The sequence below is a fragment of the Leucoraja erinacea genome, chromosome 4, assembly GCF_028641065.1.
Source record: "Leucoraja erinacea ecotype New England chromosome 4, Leri_hhj_1, whole genome shotgun sequence".
NCBI classification, from domain to species: domain Eukaryota; kingdom Metazoa; phylum Chordata; class Chondrichthyes; order Rajiformes; family Rajidae; genus Leucoraja; species Leucoraja erinaceus.
This window is the reverse complement of record NC_073380.1, coordinates 61,205,604-61,228,581: the sequence shown is the minus strand read 5'-3', so window position 1 is coordinate 61,228,581 and position 22,978 is coordinate 61,205,604. Positions and strand designations below refer to the sequence as shown.

Here is a 22,978-nt window from a genome sequence, read left to right as displayed (position 1 = left end):
CCTGTCTGCGGATGAGGCGCGGGTCGGTTTGCGCAGCAGCTGAGAATGTCTCTCCGCCGGTCCAGTCTCTCCCCGTCTCCCACTCGCATCTATCTGCCCCTTCTCTATCGCTGTGACACCCCGCTCTCCCGCTACCTAGCACGCGCGTTCCTCAGTTTAAATAATTTTACACATAAATTATGAATAAAGATAAGAATTTATACATCCAGCGCTTTGTTCGCTTTTTCTTTATTGCAAATGACCTTTGACAAATCCCATGATTCCTTACGTTTTTCGGAATACCAAACTCGCTTATTTGCGCTGGGCCTCACTCTGAAAATGGGGGAAGCCTAAGGCAGAACAGTCAAATTGGGAATGGGGGGAATTAAACTGCTGAGCAACCAGAAGATCAGGTAGGTTAAGGCAGACTGACCGGAGGTGTTCAACGAAATGATCGTCGAGCATGCGCTTAGTCTTGCCGATGTACAGGAGTAGCGGAGTAGCGGATACAGTAGATGAGGTTGGAGGAGGTGCAGGTGAACCTCTGCCTCATCTGAAAAGACTGTCGGGTCCTTGGACGATGTCGAGGGGGAAGGTAAAGGGACAGGTGTGTCATCTCCTGTGGTTGCTGGGGAATGTACCTGGGAAAGGGTGGTTTGGGTGAGAAGGGACGAGTTGACCAGGAAATTGCGGAAGGAATGGAGGGAAAGGGGCTGAGATGGGAAGATGTGGCCAGTAGTGGGCTGCCTTGACCTACCTGATCTCCCAGTTGCTCAGCACTTTAACTCCCCCTCCCATTCCCAATCTGACTTTTCTGTCCTGGGCGTCCTCCATTGTCAGAGTGAAGCCCAGCACAAATTGGAGGAGCAGCACCTCATATTTTGCTTGGGTAGCTTACAGCAGTATGAACATTGACTTCTCTAACTTCAAATAGCCCTAGCTTTCCCTCGCTCTCCATCCCTCTCCCTTCCCAGTTCCCCCACCAGTCTTATTGTCTCCGACTACATTCTATCTCTGTACCGACCACTCCCGACATCAGTCTGAAGATGGGTCTCGAACTGAAAAGTCACCCATTCCTCCTCTCCAGAGATGTTGCTAGTCCCGCTTCTAGGATAATGCACATTTAATACTAATTTTGAGAATTGTACCTGATTGATTAATTCCAGCTATTTTCTTTCACTAGTGTTTGCAGTGAAGCTCTCAGCTACTTCCTGACACTTACCTCAGAAAGTCATCGAGAAGCCTGGACCAATCTCCTCCTACTATTTTTAACTAAAGTCCTCAAAATAGATGATGAAAGGGTAAGAAACAGACTTAAAATGCCAATTTCTGAAAACAAATTATTTTGTTATTTAAGGTCAGTGTTTGTAGTTCCTCTATCGCTACATATGACAATTAAACACTCCTGACTTGATATAGAGTCGTTTCTAGTTTTCAAAAGTGTGAGAGATGTTGGCTGAGGGTGGCTAGCAGTTAAACGTATTGTGACAGATTTGCATACCATTTTTACTAGAAACCTGTTGCTCTGGCTTACAAATCTGATGAACCTGTATTTCGTATAAACATTTACTTTCCAATGCCAAGGTATAATGAAGTTGCCTGTGAGTTGTTGACCTATTCAAAATATTTGTTTCCAACCTCGATCAACTCTTAAACCCCTCTTAAATACCAAGATCGTATCTGCCTCTATTAACCCCCATGCGAGCATGTCCCAGACATCCACCACTCTATGTAAAAAAAAAACTTTCCCCACACATCACCTTTTAACTTTGTCAATTTCTTCTTAAAGCTATTCGCTCTTATCTCCAGAAATGCTGCCTGACCCACTGAGTTACTCCAGCTTCTTGTGTCATCAGGTCTTCATTCAGCCTCTGTTGCTGAAAACAATCCAAGTTTGTCCAACCTCTCCTTATATCTAGTAGCTTCTAATCCAAGCAGAATCTGGTAAACCTAAAGCCTCCACATCCTCCTTATAATGGGGTGCTCAGAACTGCACACAGTTCTCCCAATGCGGCCTAACCAAAGTCCTATAAAGATGCAACGTGAATTCCTGACATATTCAGTACAGCGACCGATGAAGGCAAGCATGAATACGTCCTTCTTACCACTCTATCTACTTGTATTGCCACTTTCAGGGAGCTGAAAAGCCACCTCTCCATGGTCTCCATGGTCTATCCAACGCATCTCCCCTTCCTACAGTTCGCCAGCAAGCTGTCCTTCTCCTTTCTAGTCCTTCAGCTTGCGTGCCCCAGGAGGTTCCTCCCGCAGCTGACCTTGAAGGCGCGGGAAGTTAGATCACCCCCCAATCCTACCAGCCCTTTGTCTAGCATCCACCAGTGGCTTGGGGCCGCGGTCAGAGACGGCTCCCATCAAGAGTGGTCCTTTTATTTTATTTTATTATTTTATTTGTTTTATTGAAATATGCCCATATCAGTCTTGCCATTCATCATTGTAACTAGTTCAGAGTGCCCATTGCCATCTTATCAGTGTAAATGGATTCAAGTTTCAGCAAAGCCTATTGTGAGAAAATGCAGCAAATATCGCCCACACTTGTTAAGAGTTATGTGTCGATAACAGAATAACAAATACTTTTCCTTGCAGCAGCTTAATAGGCCCGTAAACTCAATACACACAATCTATAATGTCTTTTAAAAATTAAATAAATGAATATACATAATACTAGCACAAAAGAAACATGAAGGTTAATTGTACAGAATATCAGTGCGTATCGGAACTGAGAAGCAAAGTAGCATTGAGGATATAGGGAACAGCTTGCATATGGCAACACCATTTCGTTTTACTTCAGTTCTGTTAGAATAGGTTGCATTTGAAAGTAATCAGATGATTCACAAATGGAATAGCATTAGGTGCATTGATTATACCGATAACAGATAACCAATATCTGCCCAGCATGCACCTGAAGTCCCGCAAACCCTTCTGGTCTTCCGTTAAATCCCTGTAAGACTTTAACTCCAAGAGTGCGTGACGCAGAGCCTGGAAAGATGCCAACACCAACAACGGAGAGGTCATCGCAGACCCCACAGTGAAACCACTGGGGTTTGACCTCCATCGCAAGCAATGGCTAACCCTGAACAGAATCAGCACCCTTCATGCAAGAACAGCCCATCACCTGCATAAGTGGGGGATGACAGACAGCCCTGCTTGTGACTGCGGACATCCAGAACAGACCATCCCACACATCGTGAATGATTGCTCGCTGAGGCTTTTTCCTCGTGACATCAAAGCCATCCACCCAGTAACTGATGCTGTGTCCTGGCCTGACCTGGATGTCTACCATTTATCGACAACTTTAGGCTGTGCACGCCATACGCAATAAGAAGATAATTGATTATACCTGTTTAAATATGTGCAGAACTACTCTGTATTGATGTGTCCTTGGAATGATGTCATTTTAAAATGATCTATTCTCTCTGTTTCCATTACAGTTCAAGGCCCATGCATCGAGGTATTACCCCCTTCTGTGTGAAATTATGCAGTTCAATCTGATTCCTGAGTTGAGAGCAGTTCTACGCAAATTTTATCTCCGAATTGGTTTAGTCTTTAAAATATCTCATCCGTCTGAGCAAGAGCATGGATCCACCAACAAGTAATGAAAATCGATCTTAGCCGGGGCATTTTTGTCTGTAAATCAGAAAAGGACCAGGCTTTTTGCCTGCTTTAATTCTCTCCTTCTGCCTCAATCCCTCCTTGATCTTTTGAAAAGGATGGTGCTTACATCTGTTAATTTGACCTGCCTAGCGATGCACATAAGTGAACTGTAAACTTAGTTCAAACTGCTTTATTTCATTGAATTAATTATCTGAAGGTAAAGACTGAGTGCTGTCACGTGCTGAGCATGGAATCAACATTTTGTGGTTTAGTCACATTTTGGAATGTCGTGAGTGTGTCAATGCACACTGGGACTCAAAGACAGAACATGAACAGGACACAGTGAACATCCTATAATGGAGAAATATTTAAATGAATACTGTAGTTTGACAGTGAGTAATATATATACTGTAAGGGAAATAAAATCTTGTTGCATCTTACAGGCAGGTTGGAAAAGATAATTAATTTTGAATTTGTTATTGATACTAGCAGATCTCTTGAGCATTATCCAGTAATTACTTTTTGTTTGCACAGCTCAAGATCTTTAAGGTTATATTGACCATCCTTCTGTGAAATCTGTTGTACAGAGATACAAATCTGTAAAATACAATTTTAACACTATATAGTCCTTCTGGAATGGGTTTCTCTTATTTTTATTATTTTCTGTTAATGTGTTGGAGTCACTGCTATTTTGTTGTTCATTATATGCACTGGGTTGTTTTTGCTTTTGGCTTTTGTGAATATTTTAAAATTTTCTTTAATATTGCTCATGCAGATACAGTGGACCCCGGGAGCTTTGTGCTTGATTATCAGTGGAAGGAGGCACTAAGGCCATTACATTAATATAATTAGTGAAATGGTCACCCTGTCAATGAAGATGAGTTTTCCCCTACCTGTATATTACAGAATAGGGCCTATTATTTAAACAATATGATTGATCCTGTCAACTGGAACTTGAATCATTGCAAGTTGATCTGAGGTGCATCTGCACTGACAAAACTGTGTCCATGTTTGATGTAGGTTCTACTGTCTATGTATAAAATTGATGTTAAATTAAATATATTGAATAATGAATCAGTTTGGGATGATGAAATATATTGAAATCTAACTATTAAAAGGCTGTGAACTGGGCTTTAATAAAAACGAAATGGATACAAGAGTTCCAAGCATTCCTAGTCACTGTGGATGTAGAAAATAAATATTTGGAGAAGGATGAAATATATATGGTACAGACATGTAAAGTTTTCTATGTAAAAAAAAGTACAACTTTCTGTACAATATTGGTTATCATCTGGCGTATTCTAATCAGGTCATAGCTCAATAAAGTTTTGAACTCTCTTTTACCAGTGCAGTCCTATTTTGGTTGGTAATATGTTGACCTTTCATTTACATGATTTTCAGCATGCAGCGTTTAGATTTAACCTAAATGAACAATTTATATCTGCTGTCATTTTGAAGGACCTTGAATGTTTTATGTGGGATTTTAAAGGATTTATGACGCTTCTAGTACTTTTAAAATACACATGTATCAGACACAGTAGAGGCAAGCACAGGAAGTAGAGGCTTCATGAAATTCCCATCTTCTGCTATGGTGGCAAGCAAAATACGATTGCAGATTAAATTGAAGCATTTGGATCATCTTCAGCCCAAACTGCCAAGTATGTGGTTCGTCTCTAGCTGAGTTGCCTGCATCATACCTTCAGCCTTTCTACAATTTGGTTTGCTGTAGGTGATGTGGAAAAATAACCGGGTAATGCAAGTCCATTGCTCTTGGATTAGCTGTGCATTTTTACCTGTGGATTAGGGATGGCAGAGTTGCTACCTTAGTGCCAGAAACTCAGTAACGATCTTGACTACGGATGCTGTCTGCACGGTGTTTGTACGTTCTCCCTGTGACCGCGTGGGTTTTCTCTGGCTGCCTCCCATGCTCTAAGATGTACAGGTTTGTAAGTTAATTGGCTTCAGTTAAAAAAAATTGAGGATTGTCACTAGTGTGTAGAATTCTATTAGTGTACGGGGATCGCTGGTTGGCGTGGACTCGGTGGCCCGTTTCCACGCTGAATCTATAAACTACATTTTGCTAACCTAATCCAGTATTGTTGTTACAATGACATCTACCCCACAAAGAGGAAAATTGGCTAGGTGCTATTTGTCTGTCAAAATCTTCTATGCTCGATTATCAACAAGGATATGAAATGGTGCAATTTGATAGTAACAATACACTTCATTAATCAGCTATCTAAGGCAGACAAAAATCCTGGAGAAACTCAGTGGGTGAGACAGCATCTAAGGAGCGAAGGAATAGCTATCTGATAATTTAGATATCCTGATAGTTAAGCATCTGACTCCCCTCAAATTTTCAGGATCCCAGACCCTGTAAAATATTGGGGTATTAATAAGAATAACATCTAATGGTCCAGAAAATCTGCCAGTCCAGTACAAGCAATGTTTTGCATTTATCGGATTTAGGTTTATTGAACCTGCTCAGTGTTACTCACTTTTGGTTTTACTGGAATCACTCACTGTTCAGGTCTCAGTAGAGACTTGATCCAAATGTGGATGGGGACCAAATCCTAGAAATAAGGTGAGTGTAACTGTCTTTACACTCTTGTGGATGGGATACTGACTCTCTGATCATTCTCTGATTTTTTTTTTTTTAATTCCCTTTTTTGATTTCAGAAGACTGACGATTCCAACAAGCTCATCAAACTTTGCATCTTGTAAATACCATATTTTATTCCATAGTTTCCCTAGTTTCATTGTCTCTGTCACATCTCTTCAGTACAGGCAGTCTACAAGGGATTTGAAACCTGCGATGGACCAGCCAAGTTCATATTCATTGGCACGTAGACTATCTGATCCAATTTTCTTGTGATCTTATAAGTCTGTGCTAATTGACAAGGATGCACTCAAATTAATCTTATACTAAATTCAATGTGTTTTATTATTGTCCCCATGTTCCCATCAATTACTCCAGAATCTACCACACCTACATATCCTTAGAATGTGGGGAGTAACTGGAGCACTCAAAGGAAACCCATCCACCAACTCACCTACAGGGAGAATGTGCAATCTCCCCTCCCACCACCAGAGGTCAGGATTGAAGCACTGGAACTGAAACTCTCCTGGCTGTGTGCCGTTGCCGCCCAGTCATTAGAACAATTGTTTCTTCGTTATATGAATTACCTGGAAATGCATTGGAAGTAAAACCTTGGTATAAAGATGGTGGAATGATAGCCTATTTTAATATATGAAATAATGATGTGTAAACTACAGACTGCAGGTAACTGCAGGCTTATGGTATGGTTCCTTCTAGCATAGGCTTGTTATTCCTCCACCAGTACTGGGACCATTGTCCTCAAAAATGGACTCTGATCTGTGAGGCCATCCACCTGGAAATGGCAAGACCTAATCCCAAAATCACTTTTACTGCAGATAAAACACACCCCCAGATTTGGTTGAAGCATTGACAACTCTTCTGAAATAATCATGCTAATTTAAAAAATAAATATTTAATGTAATATTTCAAATCAATTAAAAATTCATCTCTCTCAGTTCCTTCAGTTCAAGTGATTTGAAGGAGGTGCAGGAGCAGAGTGAACTGCACATTTACAAACTGTCAATGGCAGTGCAAATAAGCAGAAAGAATACTCAGCTTCTTAAACTGGGCATTGAATGAGCAGAAAAATATATCAATGCTAAACTGTTATCATAAAGCCTAACCAATAATTTGTAGCAGTGTTATATATAGTTCTCAATGCTGTACTTCAGGATGTCAAAATGTTAAAGGGATTTTAATTATGAATCGCCAGATATATGGAAGTTCTGTTATGTGAAAAAGCTGGTAAGTTCCCCTTCGTAGAGATACTTAATTGGGTACCTGCTAGGTAACACTGGGGGGGTGCTTTTGTTAGCAAGAGGTCATCGATATAAAGAGAGTTGTTGAAAAGTTAGGTAGTCATAAGAAACATCTTTAGCTACAAACTACTATATTTAGAACATTCTAGCTGGGGGGTATCTTATTTTGTTGTCATGTTTGAAGAGGTTGAACTGACAGATGTTACAACAAGAAAGTACCAAGTCTTAGAGGTTTTATTACAAATAAATAGTATGAGAGGAACTCAGTGGGTCAGGCAGCCTCTGTGGAGGGAAATGTGTGGAGAGACTTTGTTTGTTGCACAAGACATTTCCCTCCTCAGATGCTGCCTGAAATACTGAGTTTCTCCAGCACTTTAGATTTTGCTCAAGATTCCAGCATTTTTATGTCTTATATCTCTGTTTTAGTACGTTAACTCGGCCATTAAAATACAAGGATATTAACACTTGATTAATGTTAGGAGGAGGAAGAATACTCTTACCTGGAGCTGTATTAAACATTGACCATTACTAATCAATTTCCTTTTAAAATACAACTTTATTTTTACAGACTTTCATTTCAACGGATTTGAATACCAATATAAATAAAATTCAAGTACAAAAAAAAAAGAAACACAAGTCACATCCAAGCAGCAGCACAAATTAGTGCCAGGTTCAGTATGCAAAATTTGTTGTGACCTTTTCCAGTGTAAATTTGTGAATAATTAATCATGTGGAAATTATACCAATTTGCAATTAGTGAGAAACAACAAATGGATAAAATAATTTTGGGGGCTTATTTAGCTTTTCATTAAAGGCCACTTATTGGTTAGCAGAGGAAAATCATTTGTATACAATGTCCTGAATAGTAGCTAAATAACAAAGTGCATCAAGGATGACTTGTTTCCCCGTTTGAAGGCACATATATTAATTGACTAATTTTCCCAGCCAAATTAGTCATTTGCCGTAAAGTGCGTTTGCCTTCTCCAGTTGAAATCAGATGCAAGATCTGAAGGTCCTCGGTCAAGTTGCGTATGATCAGCCATAAACCTCTTTAAAGTTTCTGATGTTCCTGGTCGTAGCCATACGTCGGTGGCTTCTGTTTCAACAGAGCTTGGTCTTTCCTTATCTTTTAAAATGAACTGGCTCAGAAAGTCGTCATCATCAACTGCATCATTACCTGGCAGAGAAAGTAAATGCCAACAGCTCTAAAAAAAATCAAATCTTTCACTTGGATTTCATGTATTTCACTTCAAGTAAAGATTTCAATTAACTAGTGTTAATTCGTGAAGTGGCCAAAACAGCAAACATAAAAGACAAGATATTTGGTAAACTCTCGTGTTGGTTTGTCCGGGTTCTATTCCGCGAATATTCCTTTTAGGCATTTGTGAATATCCTTCTCCGAAATTTGCAAAAACGAAACAATTTTTACATATTCCGGTAGGGTTTTTCCTCCTCCTCATAATGTTTGTAAAATTAGAAAATTCGGTTCATCCTTTCCCTGCTTTTTCCGTAGAAAACATAAATTTCAAAATGTTAAAAAAAAACTGTTTCTCGCCCATAGAATGTTGACGAACGTTCCATCGTGTGATGTCACAATGCCCAATGCTCACAGATGTCCAATCGCAATGGATCTCATTTACATATGCCTTTGCTTCAGCCCCGCTCCCCGCCGCCTGTCGAAGCGCGTGACCACTCCTCTCTCCCCCTCACCTCACCCCTTTCTCCTCACCCGTCTCCCCTCCCCCTCTCTCCCCTATACCCCTCTCCTCACCCCTCACCATCCCACCCCTCCCCTCCCCCTCCTCCCCCCCCCCCTCTCTCCCCTCCCCTCCCCCTCCCCCCTCCCCTCTCCATCTCTCCCCCTCCTCTCCCCCCTCCCCGCCCCCTCCCCATCCCCCAACTCTCCCTTCCCCCCCCCCTCCCTCCCCTCCCCCCCCTCCCTCCCATCCCCCTCTCCCCCCCCCATCGCCCCCCTCCGGCCCTCCCTCCATCTCCCTCTACACCTACCTCTCTACCCCTCTCCCCATCCTGTTCCTGCCTCTCCACCTCCTCTGCCCCCCCTCCCTCTCCCCCTCTCTCCATCTCTCCCCCTCCTCCCCCACCCCCCTCTCTCCCCCCCCCCTCTCTCCCCTCATCTCCCCCCCCTCTCTCTCTCCTCCCCCTCCCCCTCTCTCTCTCTCTCTCTCAATTTCTCCAAAACTTCCTAAAAACTTTCTCAAAAGTTTTTGAAAACTTTTCCCTCTCTCTCTCCCTCCCCTCCTCTCTCTCTCTCTCCCCTTCCCCCTCCCCACTCTCATCTCTCCCTCCCTCTCTCCTCTCTCCTTCTCTCTCTCCACTCTCCCACCTCCCCTCTCCTCTCCCTCCCCTCCTCCCCCTCTCCCACCTCCACCCGTCTCCTCCCCCCTCTCTCGCCACCCAGGCTCCCCCCCCCCCCCCGTGTGTAATGGGAGGTGGTTAGTGTGCTTGCTTGTGATGTTGCGGACCCCCCCCTCAATCGAGCGGAGGGACGGAACCCAGCGCTCCCCTCCCCCCCCCCTTCTCTCTCCCCACTTCTCTCTCCACACCCTCTCTCCCTCTCCCTCCCTCCTCCTCTCTTCCTCTCTTTTCCTTTTGTCCCTCTCTCGTTCTCTCTCTCGCTTTCTCTCTACCCTTCCATCTTTCTCTCTCTCCCTCCCTCCCTCCTTCTCTCCTCCCTCCTCTCCCCCTCTCCCCCTCCCTCTCTCCTCTCTCGCTCTCTCTTTCTCTCTCCCCTTCCATTTTTCTCTCTCTCCCCCCCCTCCTTCTCTCTCCTTCTGTCTCTCTCCCCCCTCTCCTCTCCCCTCCCCCCTCCCTCTCTCCCTCCTCCTCTCTCTCTCCCCCCTCCAATCTCTCTCCACCTCTCTCCCTCTCCCCTCACCCCTCTTCCCCTCCCCCCTCTCCCCTTCTCTACTCCCCCTCACCCCCCACCCCCTCCCCTCCCCTCTACTCCCCTACTACCCCCCCCCCACCCCCCCTACCCCTCCTACCCCCCCCCCATCTCCTTCACCCCCCCTCCGCTCTCCCCTCCTCCCCCCCTCATCCCATCCCCCTCTCTCTCTCCCTTCCCCCCCCTCTCCCCCCCCTCCCCTCTCTCCTCCTCACCCCTTTCTCCTCTCCCCCTCCATTCCCTATTCTCCACACCCCTCTCCTCTCCCCCCTCTCCCCTTCCCCCCCCCCCCCCTCCCTCCCCACTCTCCCCCCCCTCCCCCTCCCATCCCTTCCCCCCCTCCCCCCTCCCAATCTCACCCCCATCTCCACCCTTCCTCCTACCCCTCTGTCCTCGCCCCTCTCCTCACCCCTCTCCCCCCCTCCCCCTCCTCTCTCCCCTCTCCCCCCATCTCCTCCTCCTTCCCCCCCTCCTCCTCCTTCCCCCTCTCCTCCTCCTTCCCCCTCTCCTCCTCCTTCCCCCTCTCCTCTCCCCCTCCCCCCTCCCTCCTCCCTCCTGCACCCCCACCACTCTCCTCCCCCCCCCTCTCCCTCTCCTCCTCCCTTCCTCTCCCTTCTCTCCTCCCCCTCACCCATCTCCCCTCCTCCACCCCTCCTTCTCCCCCCCCCACCAACCCCCTCTCCCCACTCACCCCCCCCTCCTCTCTCTACCCCTCTCTCCCCCTCTACTCTCTTGCCCTCTCCTCCTCTCTCTCTCTCCCTCCCTCTCCCCATCTCTCCTCCCTCCCCTCTCCCCACCCCGTCTCTCTTAGCCCCGAAACCTGAAAAAAAAAAATGTAGATAGTCAAAAAAAATTCCTGCGATACGGGTATCAAATTGGCTTGTGAGACGAAGGCATTTTAAATGCGATCTGAAAGGCAAGTATTTTTTGCACAGAGATTGATACCTTATATGTGCTGTCAGAAGTGGTGGTGGAGTCAGATACAATGACTGATTAAGAGCCACTTAGGTACTCAAATAGGTACGGCATAAAAGAGGATTTAGTCTTGATACACGTTAATGAGACTAGTGTAGATGAGCAGAAAGATCGGTGTGGATGTAATGAGCCAAAACAACCCTTTTTTGTCTAGTAAATGATTTATTCCTCTCATGTCATAAATATTTTTAATTGAGACTTGGGGATCCTGGCACCTCTACGTCATTTGAGTCTGTCCTGTTCAATCTTTTTTTCATAGACGTGTACTGATTGTACAAAAGTGAAATTACCCCTATATATCAATGAGATCTGGAATAATATTCAAAATAATTGGATCCAGTAGATACTTGGAGGTCAGAGATCCTTGATCAATCATCATTCTATCAGCAATAGTGTTCATCCTCAATTATTTTATACGGCTCCTTTGAGTTGCTTGCTTTATTTTTTTTTGAGAGTATGCAAATAAAGTATTAAAATAAGCAATTGAAGTAAGAATCAGAGCAGCAGATTTTACCTTGTTTTAGAATTTCGTAGTTCAGAAATTTGAGAAAAACATTTTTCCTTCAAACTACAATTTCTTTCCAAACGCCATCTATAAAGTCAACTTAACATTCCACCTCATTGCTCTTTCTTTCTCCCTCTTTACTGATGTTGCCAGATTGAGTATTGCAAGCATTTTTGGGTCTGCCTTGAAATAAATACTTTCTTATAAGTGAGTGAATGGGAATAGATAAGACATTCCAAAGGTCTGTCAGCTAAATTTGTATTTTCAATGCATTGACATTGACAGGTGCCTTGACTGTTGATGCTTGACTACATTTATTATTCTACAATTACACGGTTGCTCTGTGTGGATGCTGCTATTAACTAAGGAAAGTTTCATAGAATGTGTTTGAGTACACGGTCAGAGGAATGTCCAGTTTTGTGTAACAATATCTAAAGTATTTTTCCATGTTTAAAATTGAATCTGTATTGTACCTGGATGCTGCATATCCTGCAAACGTTTCATTCGCCGCTCATTTCTGGCTCTTACTTGCTCCACATTAAAACTGGATGCAGAGTGTAGGGAGATGGAATCTGGCTGTGATAGGGGTTGAACAGCAGGTGGAACATCCTGACAAAAATTAAACACAAAAAAAATTCAGATTTTCCAATCACTGACTGAACTACGAAATATTACACTCAGGAAAATGTTAATGTTCAAAACCCACAAAGCTATCAACAACAAGAGTAGGAAAGGGTTAGTGCGTTATTCAGTGCAATTCAAGTTGAAGCTAAATTTCATGGCTTAAAGAAAAACTCCAATCCACCAGGAAGTCCTGGTAGACAAGATGGTTCATCAGATTTCTGTCCTCCTCTTGACAATTTGTGAACCAATACCTGTGATCCCTTTAATCCAACCCATTCCATTGGAGAATTTATTACAGTTACTGTGCAACATCTTGAAAGTTAAGTCTCTTCAAGTATTAATAGGGAATAACAAGCAATACTTCACCTGAGTCCTGACTGTACTGGAATAATGGGTTTTTACTGTATAAAATTACTATCCCTATTATACATTACTCCCTTTCTCCATCTCCCTTAATACCTTACTAAATATATATTAATTAATTTAATAGTACAAATCACTAATATGTCAAACAATTATGCCATGGATGTCTAATAAACTGTTGATTTTGAACAAAAGGATGTGTAACATCAGGTTAATTATAATCATAGCCCAAAAAGTGTCAAAACTCTTCCCATTCTCTTAGTACTAGTCTCCGTCATTTGTGCACTGATGATGCAACTTTCTACACCAATGCTGTTTCCTGCACATTGGCTCTCCCCACCTCCCCATCTCCTACCCTGACAGAACAAGGATACAGTTTCTCCAACCCTCAGCTTCGGTTCTTCAGCCTCCACATTTAATTGATCATCCTTTGCAACCTCAGATAATTCCAAGATCCCACCTTCAACTACATCTTCCATTCCAGCATTTCAAATGGACCATTTCTTCTTGACACTTGCTATCATCCAGTCCTATCACCCACTCCATGTCCTACAGTGTTTAAAAAAAAAAAAGCAACTGATATTTTGCCGCGTCCTTTCCTACCGTACATAAACCCAAACAGTCTTTCCAGGTGAAGAAGCGATTCACTTACATGACTACTACATATAGCGTATTGCATTCAGTGTGCATGCAGATTGCTTTGTGGACTGGTTGTGTTCAACTCAAAAGGGCAACCTTCAGCTTCCTATGGCCAACAATTAATTCTTAATTCCACGTACTCATTGTCTGGGTCCTCCTTTATTATTATAACAAAGCCCAATGCAAACCTGTTTAGCGTCTCCGTTACCATACCCGAACCTGCCATTTCACTTTGTCACCCTTTAGCTGCCTCATTATCACAGGGCTATTCAAAAGAAAAATTCTAATACACTGAGACTCCTTACTTTCCACATTTAAGTTATTTTTGTACATTTTGTTCCATGAACATAGAACAGTGTAATACAGCACAGAAACAGGCCCTTCGGCCGAAAATGTCTGTGCCGAACATAATAAGATCAACTCTTAACTGCCTGCACATAATGCATATCACTTAATTCCCTGCACATCCATGTGTTTATTGATAAGTTTCTTGAATGCCACTTTCGTATCACCCTCCAGTATAAATTTGCCTCTCTCAACTTAAGGTTATGCACTAATATTAGTACAGTATCCTCCATAGTGTTTGGGACAAAGACACATCATCTATTTATTTGCCTCTGTACTCCACAATTTGAAATTTGTAATAGAAAAAAATAATTGCATATTGTCAGATTTTAATAAAGCCATTTTTATATATTTTGGTTTCACCATGTAGAAATTACAGCAGTGTTTATACATAGTCCCCCCCATTTCAGGGCACCATAATGTTTGGGATGCAGCAATGTTATGTAAATTAAAGTAGTCACGTTTAGTATTTTGTTGCATATCCTTTGCATGCAATGACTGCTTGAAGTCTGCGATTCATGGACATCACCAGTTGCTGGGTGTCTTCTCTGGTGATGCTCTGCCAGGCCTGTATTGCAGCCATCTTTAGCTTATGCTTGTTTTGGGAGCCAGTCCCCTTCAGTTTTCGCTTCAGCGTATAAAAGACATGCTCAATTGGGTTCAAATCGGGTGATTGACTTGGCCACTCAAGAATTGACCATTTTTTAGCTTTGATAAACTCCTTTGTTGCATTAGCAGTATGTTTGGGATCATTGTGTTGCTGTAGAATGAACCGCCGGCCAATGAGTTTTGAGGCATTTATTTGAACTTGAGCAGATAGGATGTGTCTATACACTTCAGACTTCATTATGCTACTACCATCAGCAGTTGTATCATCAATGAAGATAAGTGAGCCAGTACCTTCAGCAGCCATACATGCCTAGGCCATAACATCCCCACCACCTTGTTTCACAGATGAGGTGGTTTTGCTTTGGATCTTACGCAGTTCCTTCTGTCCTCCATACTTTGCTCTTGCCATCACTCTGATATGTTAATCTTCATCTCATTTGGCCACAAGACCTTTTTTCCAGAACTGTGGTTGCTCTTTTAAGTACTTCTTGGCAAACTGTAACCTGGCCATCTTATTTTTATGGCTAACCAGTGGTTTGCATCTTGCAGTGTAGCCTCTGCATTTCTGTTCATGAAGTCTTGTGCGGACAGTGGTCATTGACAAATCCACACCTGACTCCTGAAGAGTGTTTCTGATCTGTCGGACAGGTGTTTGGGGATTTTTCTTTATAATAGAGAGAATTCTTCTGTCATCAGCTGTGGAGGCCTTCCTTGACCTGCCAAATCCCTTTGCGATTAGTAAGCTCATCAGTGCTCTCTTTCTTCTTAATGATGTTCCAAACAGTTGATTTTTAAAAGCCGAAGGTTTGGCTGATGTCTCTAACAGTTTTATTCTTGTTTTTCAGTCTCATAATGGCTTCTCTTTCATTGGCAGAACTTTGGTCCTCATGTTGATAAACAGCAATAGAAGTTTCAAAAGGAGATGGAAAGACTGGAGGAAAGACTAACTGCTGAGAACTCTCTTATACCTGCATTAAGGAGGCATTTAAACACACCTGAGTAATTACAAACACCTGTGAATACTAAACTTGACTACTTTTGTTTACATGACATTGATCTGTCCCAAACATGATGGTGCCCTGAAATGGTGGGACTATGTATAAACGCAGCTGTAATTTCTACATGGTGAAACCAAAATGTATAAAAATGGTTTATAGAATCTGACAATGTGCACTTTAACCACATGTGATTGTTTTCTATTACAAATCTCAAATTGTGGGGTACAGAGGCAAATAAATAGATGATGGATCTTTGTCCCATGGTGGGCGCTGTATTTCCATCCTGGAAAAGGTTTTGACTGCTACCCTATCTATCTCATAATTTTATATACATATCTTCTGAATGAAAACCATAAATAATTTAAAGAGCAAATAACAAAATGATACAAAGCAAAAGGTAACATACAGATTCCAAGTCCTGTCTATTTTGATTCCGGCGCCGTCTCTCGCGTGGAGGTAGTTCAGTTGCTGTTGTCCCAACATCTACAGGATAAGGGAAAGTTTCTCCATGACTTCCTGTTTAAGAGATTACACTGAAGTTAAAAGGAAAACTGAAACATTGCCTTTGTAATTTATTCCAGAGACTGGAGATGTAGCACCTACCTAAAAAGGCACTTTCTGATTCCAGCAAAGAATTCTTCATTAAGTCTTCCTGGGAACCTCTTGCCTGCTAGAGTAATTTTCACAAAATTAAACTAGGAAATGCATAAATGTACAAATGAATATCATAGGTATAAATTAATGCATGTAATAAAATGTTCCCAAGAAAATAATTGCCAATGTAATACCTTCTAATATATAATTCACATCAGCAGACTGAATCAACATAATGACATTTTCAGTTTTTCACCTTGTAATGAAAACCAACCGTAAAATATTTTTTGCATTTGATTATTTTGATATGCATTAAGTGTGTAATAAGAGAAGAAAATTATGACGTTTAGAGAAAGATTTTGAATTTTATATTATATTGGACATAACCTGCAAAATGGATGCAAGCATGCAGCTTTTTGAAACCATTTCCTGAATGGGGGGGGAGGGGAAAATCAACAGATCCATTTTGTTAATAAGAGCCCCAGACACTTTTATTTGAATGAACAATTTATATCTACAACCTTTTTACAACTTAAGCTGGTAAAATAGGTTATACAGTAAACCCTCGTTTTAATGGACCTCTTTATAACGGATTTCAGTTATAGCGAAACAAATCTGTTGTAGACCGAGCTCGTAGTTTCATGGAATGACAACTAGGTGGATGGAGCGATTGGTGATTTTGAACCATTTTAGCTTAGTTTAGTTTAGAGATACAGCGTGGAAAAACTGAGCAGCAATCACCATACACTAATTCTATGCTACACCACGGGACAATTCACAGTCATAAAACTATCGCAGTAGTTCCATCTTTCCTCCCACGTTGAAAAAATATTGTGACTGCGTGAGTTTCCCCCTGTGCCGCCTCCACCCCCTCCCGACACCACAAAGACGTGCAGGCATGGAGCACAACTGGCCTCCATGAACCACCGCCCTGCAACCGGGCGCCCCGGCACATCAGCTCCATCCCCAGTCAACAAGTTCACCTGAGCACCCAGAGGAAACCAATGCGGCCACAGGGAGCACCTGAGGGTAGGATCGAACCCAAGCCACCGGCAGCAGCTCCACCAATGACCCACAGAATTCGCACAACCCTCAGAAGCCAACCACACCACAAACCTGCACATCACCACAACGCGGGAGGAAGCCCACGCTTCCGTAGGGAGCACCCATGGTCAGGGTCGAACTCGGGTCTTTGATGCTGTGAGGCAGCAACCCCCAAGGTATTGTGTATTTTGTGTGTGTTTATTGGTTGTTATTCCATTAGTACTGTACACATTAGCCTCCTTATTCGGTTATAGTGAACAATCGGTATTAACGTGCATCATTAGCCCCCGCGTAGTCCGTTAAAGCGAGGGTTTGTATATAGTATTTATTTTGCTTGTGATTATCAGCAGGAAATTTACTTACCAATTCAATATTGCGTGAATTCATATGGGAAGCTATAAAAAAAGGGAAATGTAAAAAATAAATTGAGAAACCTTTTTTTACATAAAATGATTGCCTTCAAAAAATGTAAATCAAGGTATCTTTTTTCAAAGGAACTTTCAGATCTACAAGTATTTCTACTTTTATAATTTTACTTAAATAAAAACGGCAGATCGAGGAGCATTTTCATAACAACTCCGACCCCAGACGCATGTGGCAAGGCATTAAGTACATTGCCGACTACCATAAAGTTAACACCCCCCCCAGACAACGCCTCCCTTCCTGACGAGCTGAACCACTTCTATGCTCGTTTTGACCGGGACAACAAAACACCAGCCATCAAAGCTGCCCCACCCCCAAACGAACAACCCCTCAGTCTCTCCACCTCTGCTGTAAAAGGCGCACTGAGCAGAGTAAATGAGCACAAAGCTGCCGGCCCCGATGGCATCCCCGGGCGTGTACTCAGGGCATGTACTGGACAACTATCCCTGGTCTTCACTGACATTTTCAACCTGTCACTGGCCCAGGGTGTCATCCCTACTTGCCTCAAGACATCAACTATTGTGCTCAAAGTCAGCTTCAGGCAGTCTCAACGACTTCCGCCCAGTGGCACTCACCCCTGTCATCACAAAGTGCTTTGAGCGGCTGATCTTGGCTCACCTCAAAGCCAGCCTCCCCCCCACACTGGACCCCTACCAGTTTGCCTACCGGACCAACAGGTCTACAGAGGACGCCATATCGGCGGCCCTACACTCTGCCCTGACCCACCTGGACAACAACAACAACTCCTACATCAGGTTGTTGTTCATCGATTTCAGCTCCGCCTTTAACACTGTCATCCCCGCCAGCTTGATCACCAAACTCAGCGGACTTGGCATCACCACCTCCCTCTGCAATTGGACACTGGATTTCCTCACCAACAGACCTCAGTCTGTTAGGGTCAACAACCTCACCTCCTCCACTCTGACACTGAACCACAGTGTTGTGTGCTCAGCCCTCTCCTCTACTCCCTCTTCACCCATGACTGCATCCCTAAGTAAGGCTCCAACGCCATCATAAAATTTGCCGATGACACCACGGTGGTAGGACTGATCAGTGACAACAATGAATCAGCCTACAGGGAGGAGGTCCAGAACCTGAAAGCCTGGTGTGCCAATAATAACCTCGTCCTCAACTCTAAGAAGACAAAAGAAATAATTGTTGACTTCAGGAAGAACAGAGGGGGCAGACATACCCCCATCCACATAAACGGGACTGAGGTGGAGCGCGTCTCCAACTACAAATTCCTCGAGGTACACATCTCAGAGGATCTGTCCTCATCCCCCAATACCACCAAATTGATCAAAAAGACGCAGCGGTGCCTTTACTTTCTGATGAGGCTCAAGAAAGCCCACCTGTCCCCCCCAGATCCTGTCCAACCTTTATCGCTGTACCATCGAAAGCATCCTGACCACCTGCTTCACGGTATGGTACAGCAGCTGCATCGCAGCTGACAGGAAGGCACTGCAACGGGTGGTGAAAACCGCTCAGCACATCATCGGTGCCCCGCTCCCTGCCATGGATGCCCTCCACCGAAAACGGTGTCTGAGATGGGCCGGGAAAATCATCAAGGACCCCTCTCACCCTAACCATGGACTGTTTGCCCATCTCCCATCAGGGAGGCGGTACAGGAGCCTCAGGTCTCGCACAAGCAGGCTGAGGAACAGCTTTTTCAACAACACCATTACACTGCTGAACTCGGAGTCCCGACGCTAGCCATCCTTAGACTCTCCCACTTGTATACAGTTATCTGCCTATGTATCAGTTTTAATTCATCCACAATCCACACATTGTTAACCAATATTTTTTTTACTTTTATTGTATGCCAACTTTGTATTTTTATTTTCACTTCTACTATCTTGCACTATGACTATGAACAGACGCTAAACTGCATTTCGTTGTACCTATACTTGTATTTGTGCAATGACAATAAAGTTGAATTGAATTGAATTGAAAAATCAATTAGACCAAGTCAAAACCACATGAGTAATATCCTTTTCCTACTTTTGTTTTTAACTTCACAAGTTCACCAACTATATCTTTTGTAAAAGATGCTTGGCAGCAACTTTAATTATTAGCACTAAATGAACAATTCAAAATGCTAGATTGTTAAGAACATTGTCATTTTATTTGCATTCCAACCAAGACTTATTATACAACCAGAAATCTAATTTACTGAGTAATAAAAGGAATGAATTTGTTTCTTGAATTAGTTTTTCACTTTTAAATCAAGCATTTCTAAATCATTCTTCATCTCAATTTTCAAAGATGTATCTTAATTGGCACCATTTAGTTCAATCTCAAAACAGGGGTGGTAACAGATTATATGTGCAAATTTGTTTTCTTTAAACTCGTTATATTCAAAGCCAAATGATGCCCGGATAATATTAGTTTGCAAAGAGTGCAACAAAATCTAGATTATAACTATTGTTGTAGATTTAACAAAAAATTTAGAGATGCCTTTCAAATATTTAAGTATTTCAAATAAAGTAACAAACAGGAAGTAAAAGGTAGAGATGTGATAGTTCATAGGCAGGAAGGGCTATTGTAGGCTTAAGGAGCATCAACAAGAGCCCAATAAATCTTCAATGCTGGAGATGAGAAAACACAAAAGATTTATAGTTTAACATCAAAGACAAGAAAGAGAAATAGAAGAAATTTAATAGACATTTGACATATGTCAGATGTTAGGATGGAAAATTAATTTGAACAAAAAGAAGGAGGATAAGTTTTCATCAATCTGGGTCTAGCTTGAAAGAAAGGCCAGAATGATATAGGAGACGGGGACACTTACACATTAAGAAAATGTTAATATAAGTGTTGTTGTAGACAAAAGGATGTCAGTACACAAGATTAATAAACAAATGCCTCCTATGGATGGAAAACAAAATAAACATGTTTAACTTTTTTAGAGGTGTTGGTAACATCACAAATAGCATGGTTAATTTTAGTTGTATTTTGTATTACTAACCTGCTTGTTTCCTTTTCATGGTGTCCAGTTTCTTTTGCTGTTCTCTCAATAAGGCCTCCTGTTGAATCTCCAGTGTATTACTATCATTTGGAGGGTCTGGATACTGTTGTCTTACTTGAGCACGTGTTGCTGAATCTATATAATAGAGAGTTACAACAGGAACATTCCATCTATAAATGCTAAAGGTGGCAATAAATGTTTTAAAAACAAAGTACACAAAGTGTTGGAGTAACTCAGTGGGTCAGGCAGCATCTCTGAAGAACATGGATAGGTGACGTTTCACGTCAGGACCCTTGTTCAGACTGATTATAAGGGAGAGAAGAAAGTTGGGCGAGGGGGCCAGACAATGTGGGGAAGAGAATTGAACAACACCAGAAATGAAAAGACAGAAGGGATGAGACTAAAGGATTAAAGAGTTGCAAATTGTGCAGCTAGAGAAGGAATTAAGGTGGAAGGGAGGTGGAGAAACGAAATAAGTGGGTGTCTAGGTGAGGCACAGGGAAGGGGGGGTGAGGGAGAAGAAGGGAGAAGGGGAGAATTTTGTGGTTACCTAAAATTGGAGAATGTAATGCTCATACCTTTGGGATGTAAGCAACCCAAGCAGAATATGAGGTGTCGTTCCTCCGGTTTGGGTATGGTCTCACTCTGGCAGTGAAGGGGGCCTTGGGAAGGGGACTTAACCAGAAGATCCAGCAGGCCTTGGCGGAAAAGTAGTAATGGGGAACAAAGAAATGGCGAATTAACTCTAATTCGTTTTTTGCGTCAGTCTTCACGGTGGCTGAAATTTAAGAGGGACATGGGGCAGAAGTGAGTGCATTCGCTATTGCCGATGAGGAGATACTTGGAAAGCTGAAAAGTCTGAAGGTGGATACGTTATCTGAAACAGATGGACTGCACACCAGGGTTCTGAAAGAGGAGCTATTGAGATCGTGGAGTCATTTGTAGTGATCGTTCAAGAATCATTAGAGCCAGAATAGTTTCAGAGGACTGGAAAATCGCAAATGTAACTCCACTGTTTAAGAAGGGTGCAAGACAAAAGAAAGGAAATCCTAGGCCAGTTAGTCTGAATTACATGGTTGGTAAAATTTTAAGCGTCCATTATTAAGGATGAGGTTCAAGGATACTTGGAAGCACATTATAAAGCAGGCCAAAGTTAACTCTGTTAAGGGGAGATCTTGCCTGACATATCAGTTGGATTTTATTTGAGGAGGTAACAAGCAGGATAAGCAACAGAGAGCCTGTGAATGTTGTTTACGTGGATTTTCAAGTCTTTGATAAGGTGCCACACGAGGCTGCGGAACAAGATAGTATTAGGGGCAAGGTACTAGCATGGATAAAATATTAGCTGACTGGCAGAAGACAAAGTGTAGAAATAAAGGGGGCCTTTTCTGGTTCCGCAGGGGTCGGTATTGGGTCCGCTACTTTTCACATTATATGTTAATGATCCGGATGAGGGAATTAATGGCTTTGTGGCCAGGTTTGCAGATGATTCAAAGATAGGTAGAGGGAAATGTATTGCTGAGTAAGCAGGGGGACTGCAGAGGGACTTGGACAGGTTGAGAGAGTTGGCAAAGAAGTAGCAAATGGAATAAAGCGTAGCAAAGTGTATGGTCATGCACTTTGATAGATGGGATAAAGGTGTCAACTACTTTCTAAATGGGGAAACCATTCAGAAATCGAAAGCACAAAGGGATTTGGGAATGCTGGTGCCGGATTCCCAAATGGTTAATTTACAGGTTGAGTTGGCAGTCAGGAAGGCAAATAGAATGCTGCCATTCATTTGGAGGGAATATGAAATCAAGGAAGTATTGCTGAAGCTTTATCAAGTGTTGGTGAGACCACATTTGGAATATTGTGAGCAGTTTTGGACCCCATTTCTGAGGAAGGATGTGCAGGCTTTGTAGTCCAGAGGAGGTTTAGGAAAATGATCCCGGAGATGAGTGGGTTATCATATGAGGAGCATGGGTCTGTACTCACTTAAGTTTAGAAGGATGAGGAGGGATCTCATTGAAACCTATCAGATAATGAAAGGCCTAGATAGCGACAACATGGAAAGGATGTTCCTGTAATGGGAGAGTAAAGAGGGCATAATCTTCAGAATGTAGATGAGGAGGAATTTCTTTAGCCAGATGGTGATAAATCTGTGGAATTCATTGCGACAGGCAACTGTAGAGGCCAAATCATTGGAGCAGAGATTGCAGAGATTGAGATTCTTGAATTGTAAGGGTGTCAAAGATTAAGTGAAGAAGAGTATGGAGTTGAGATGGAAAAATAGACCAGCCGTGATTTAATGGCAGAGTCAACTCAATTCTACTCCCCTGTGTTATGGTCCCATCTAGAAGCTTCTTCAGTCTCTCTCTTTTACACCACTTTTGGGGTGAATTAGGTCCCCCTCAGATCCCCTCCAAATTTCCTGTTATCCTGAATGTATGTCCTCTAGTTTTATCTATCTCTGCTGACAGGAAAGGTTTCCCGCAATACCTCTCAATGTTATATATATCTCCCAATTTCACCTCCTCCATTCCAGGGTAAACAGTGCC

At 42.7% G+C, this 22,978-nt stretch overlaps 2 protein-coding genes across 12 annotated transcripts in view; one reads left to right on the top strand and one right to left on the bottom strand.

Moving 5' to 3' along the window:
* Window positions 1–4,926, top strand: part of arfgef1 (ADP-ribosylation factor guanine nucleotide-exchange factor 1 (brefeldin A-inhibited)) — a 166,911-nt gene extending 161,985 nt beyond the window's left edge. For all 3 annotated transcript variants that reach the window (XM_055634414.1, XM_055634413.1, XM_055634412.1), the window contains 2 exons: window positions 1,163–1,280; window positions 3,426–4,926. In XM_055634414.1, the coding sequence (XP_055490389.1) occupies window positions 1,163–1,280; window positions 3,426–3,590 (283 nt within the window). In that variant the 3' untranslated portion in view covers window positions 3,591–4,926. The remainder of the gene's footprint in view (window positions 1–1,162; window positions 1,281–3,425) is intronic.
* Window positions 4,927–6,158: 1,232 nt separating this feature from the next.
* LOC129696481 (centrosome and spindle pole-associated protein 1) overlaps window positions 6,159–22,978 on the bottom strand; it is a 96,809-nt gene continuing 79,989 nt past the window's right edge. For 7 of the 9 annotated variants that reach the window (XM_055634416.1, XM_055634415.1, XM_055634421.1 and 4 more), the window contains 6 exons: window positions 20,439–20,573; window positions 17,411–17,442; window positions 16,013–16,079; window positions 15,816–15,925; window positions 12,305–12,440; window positions 6,159–8,623 (listed from right to left, as the gene is read on the bottom strand). In XM_055634416.1, the coding sequence (XP_055490391.1) occupies window positions 8,397–8,623; window positions 12,305–12,440; window positions 15,816–15,925; window positions 16,013–16,079; window positions 17,411–17,442; window positions 20,439–20,573 (707 nt within the window). In that variant the 3' untranslated portion in view covers window positions 6,159–8,396. Of the gene's footprint in view, window positions 8,624–12,301; window positions 12,441–13,278; window positions 13,368–15,815; window positions 15,926–16,012; window positions 16,080–17,410; window positions 17,443–20,438; window positions 20,574–22,978 lie in introns of those variants that run through there. The other 2 variants (XM_055634418.1, XM_055634423.1) reach the window with 2 other exon arrangements.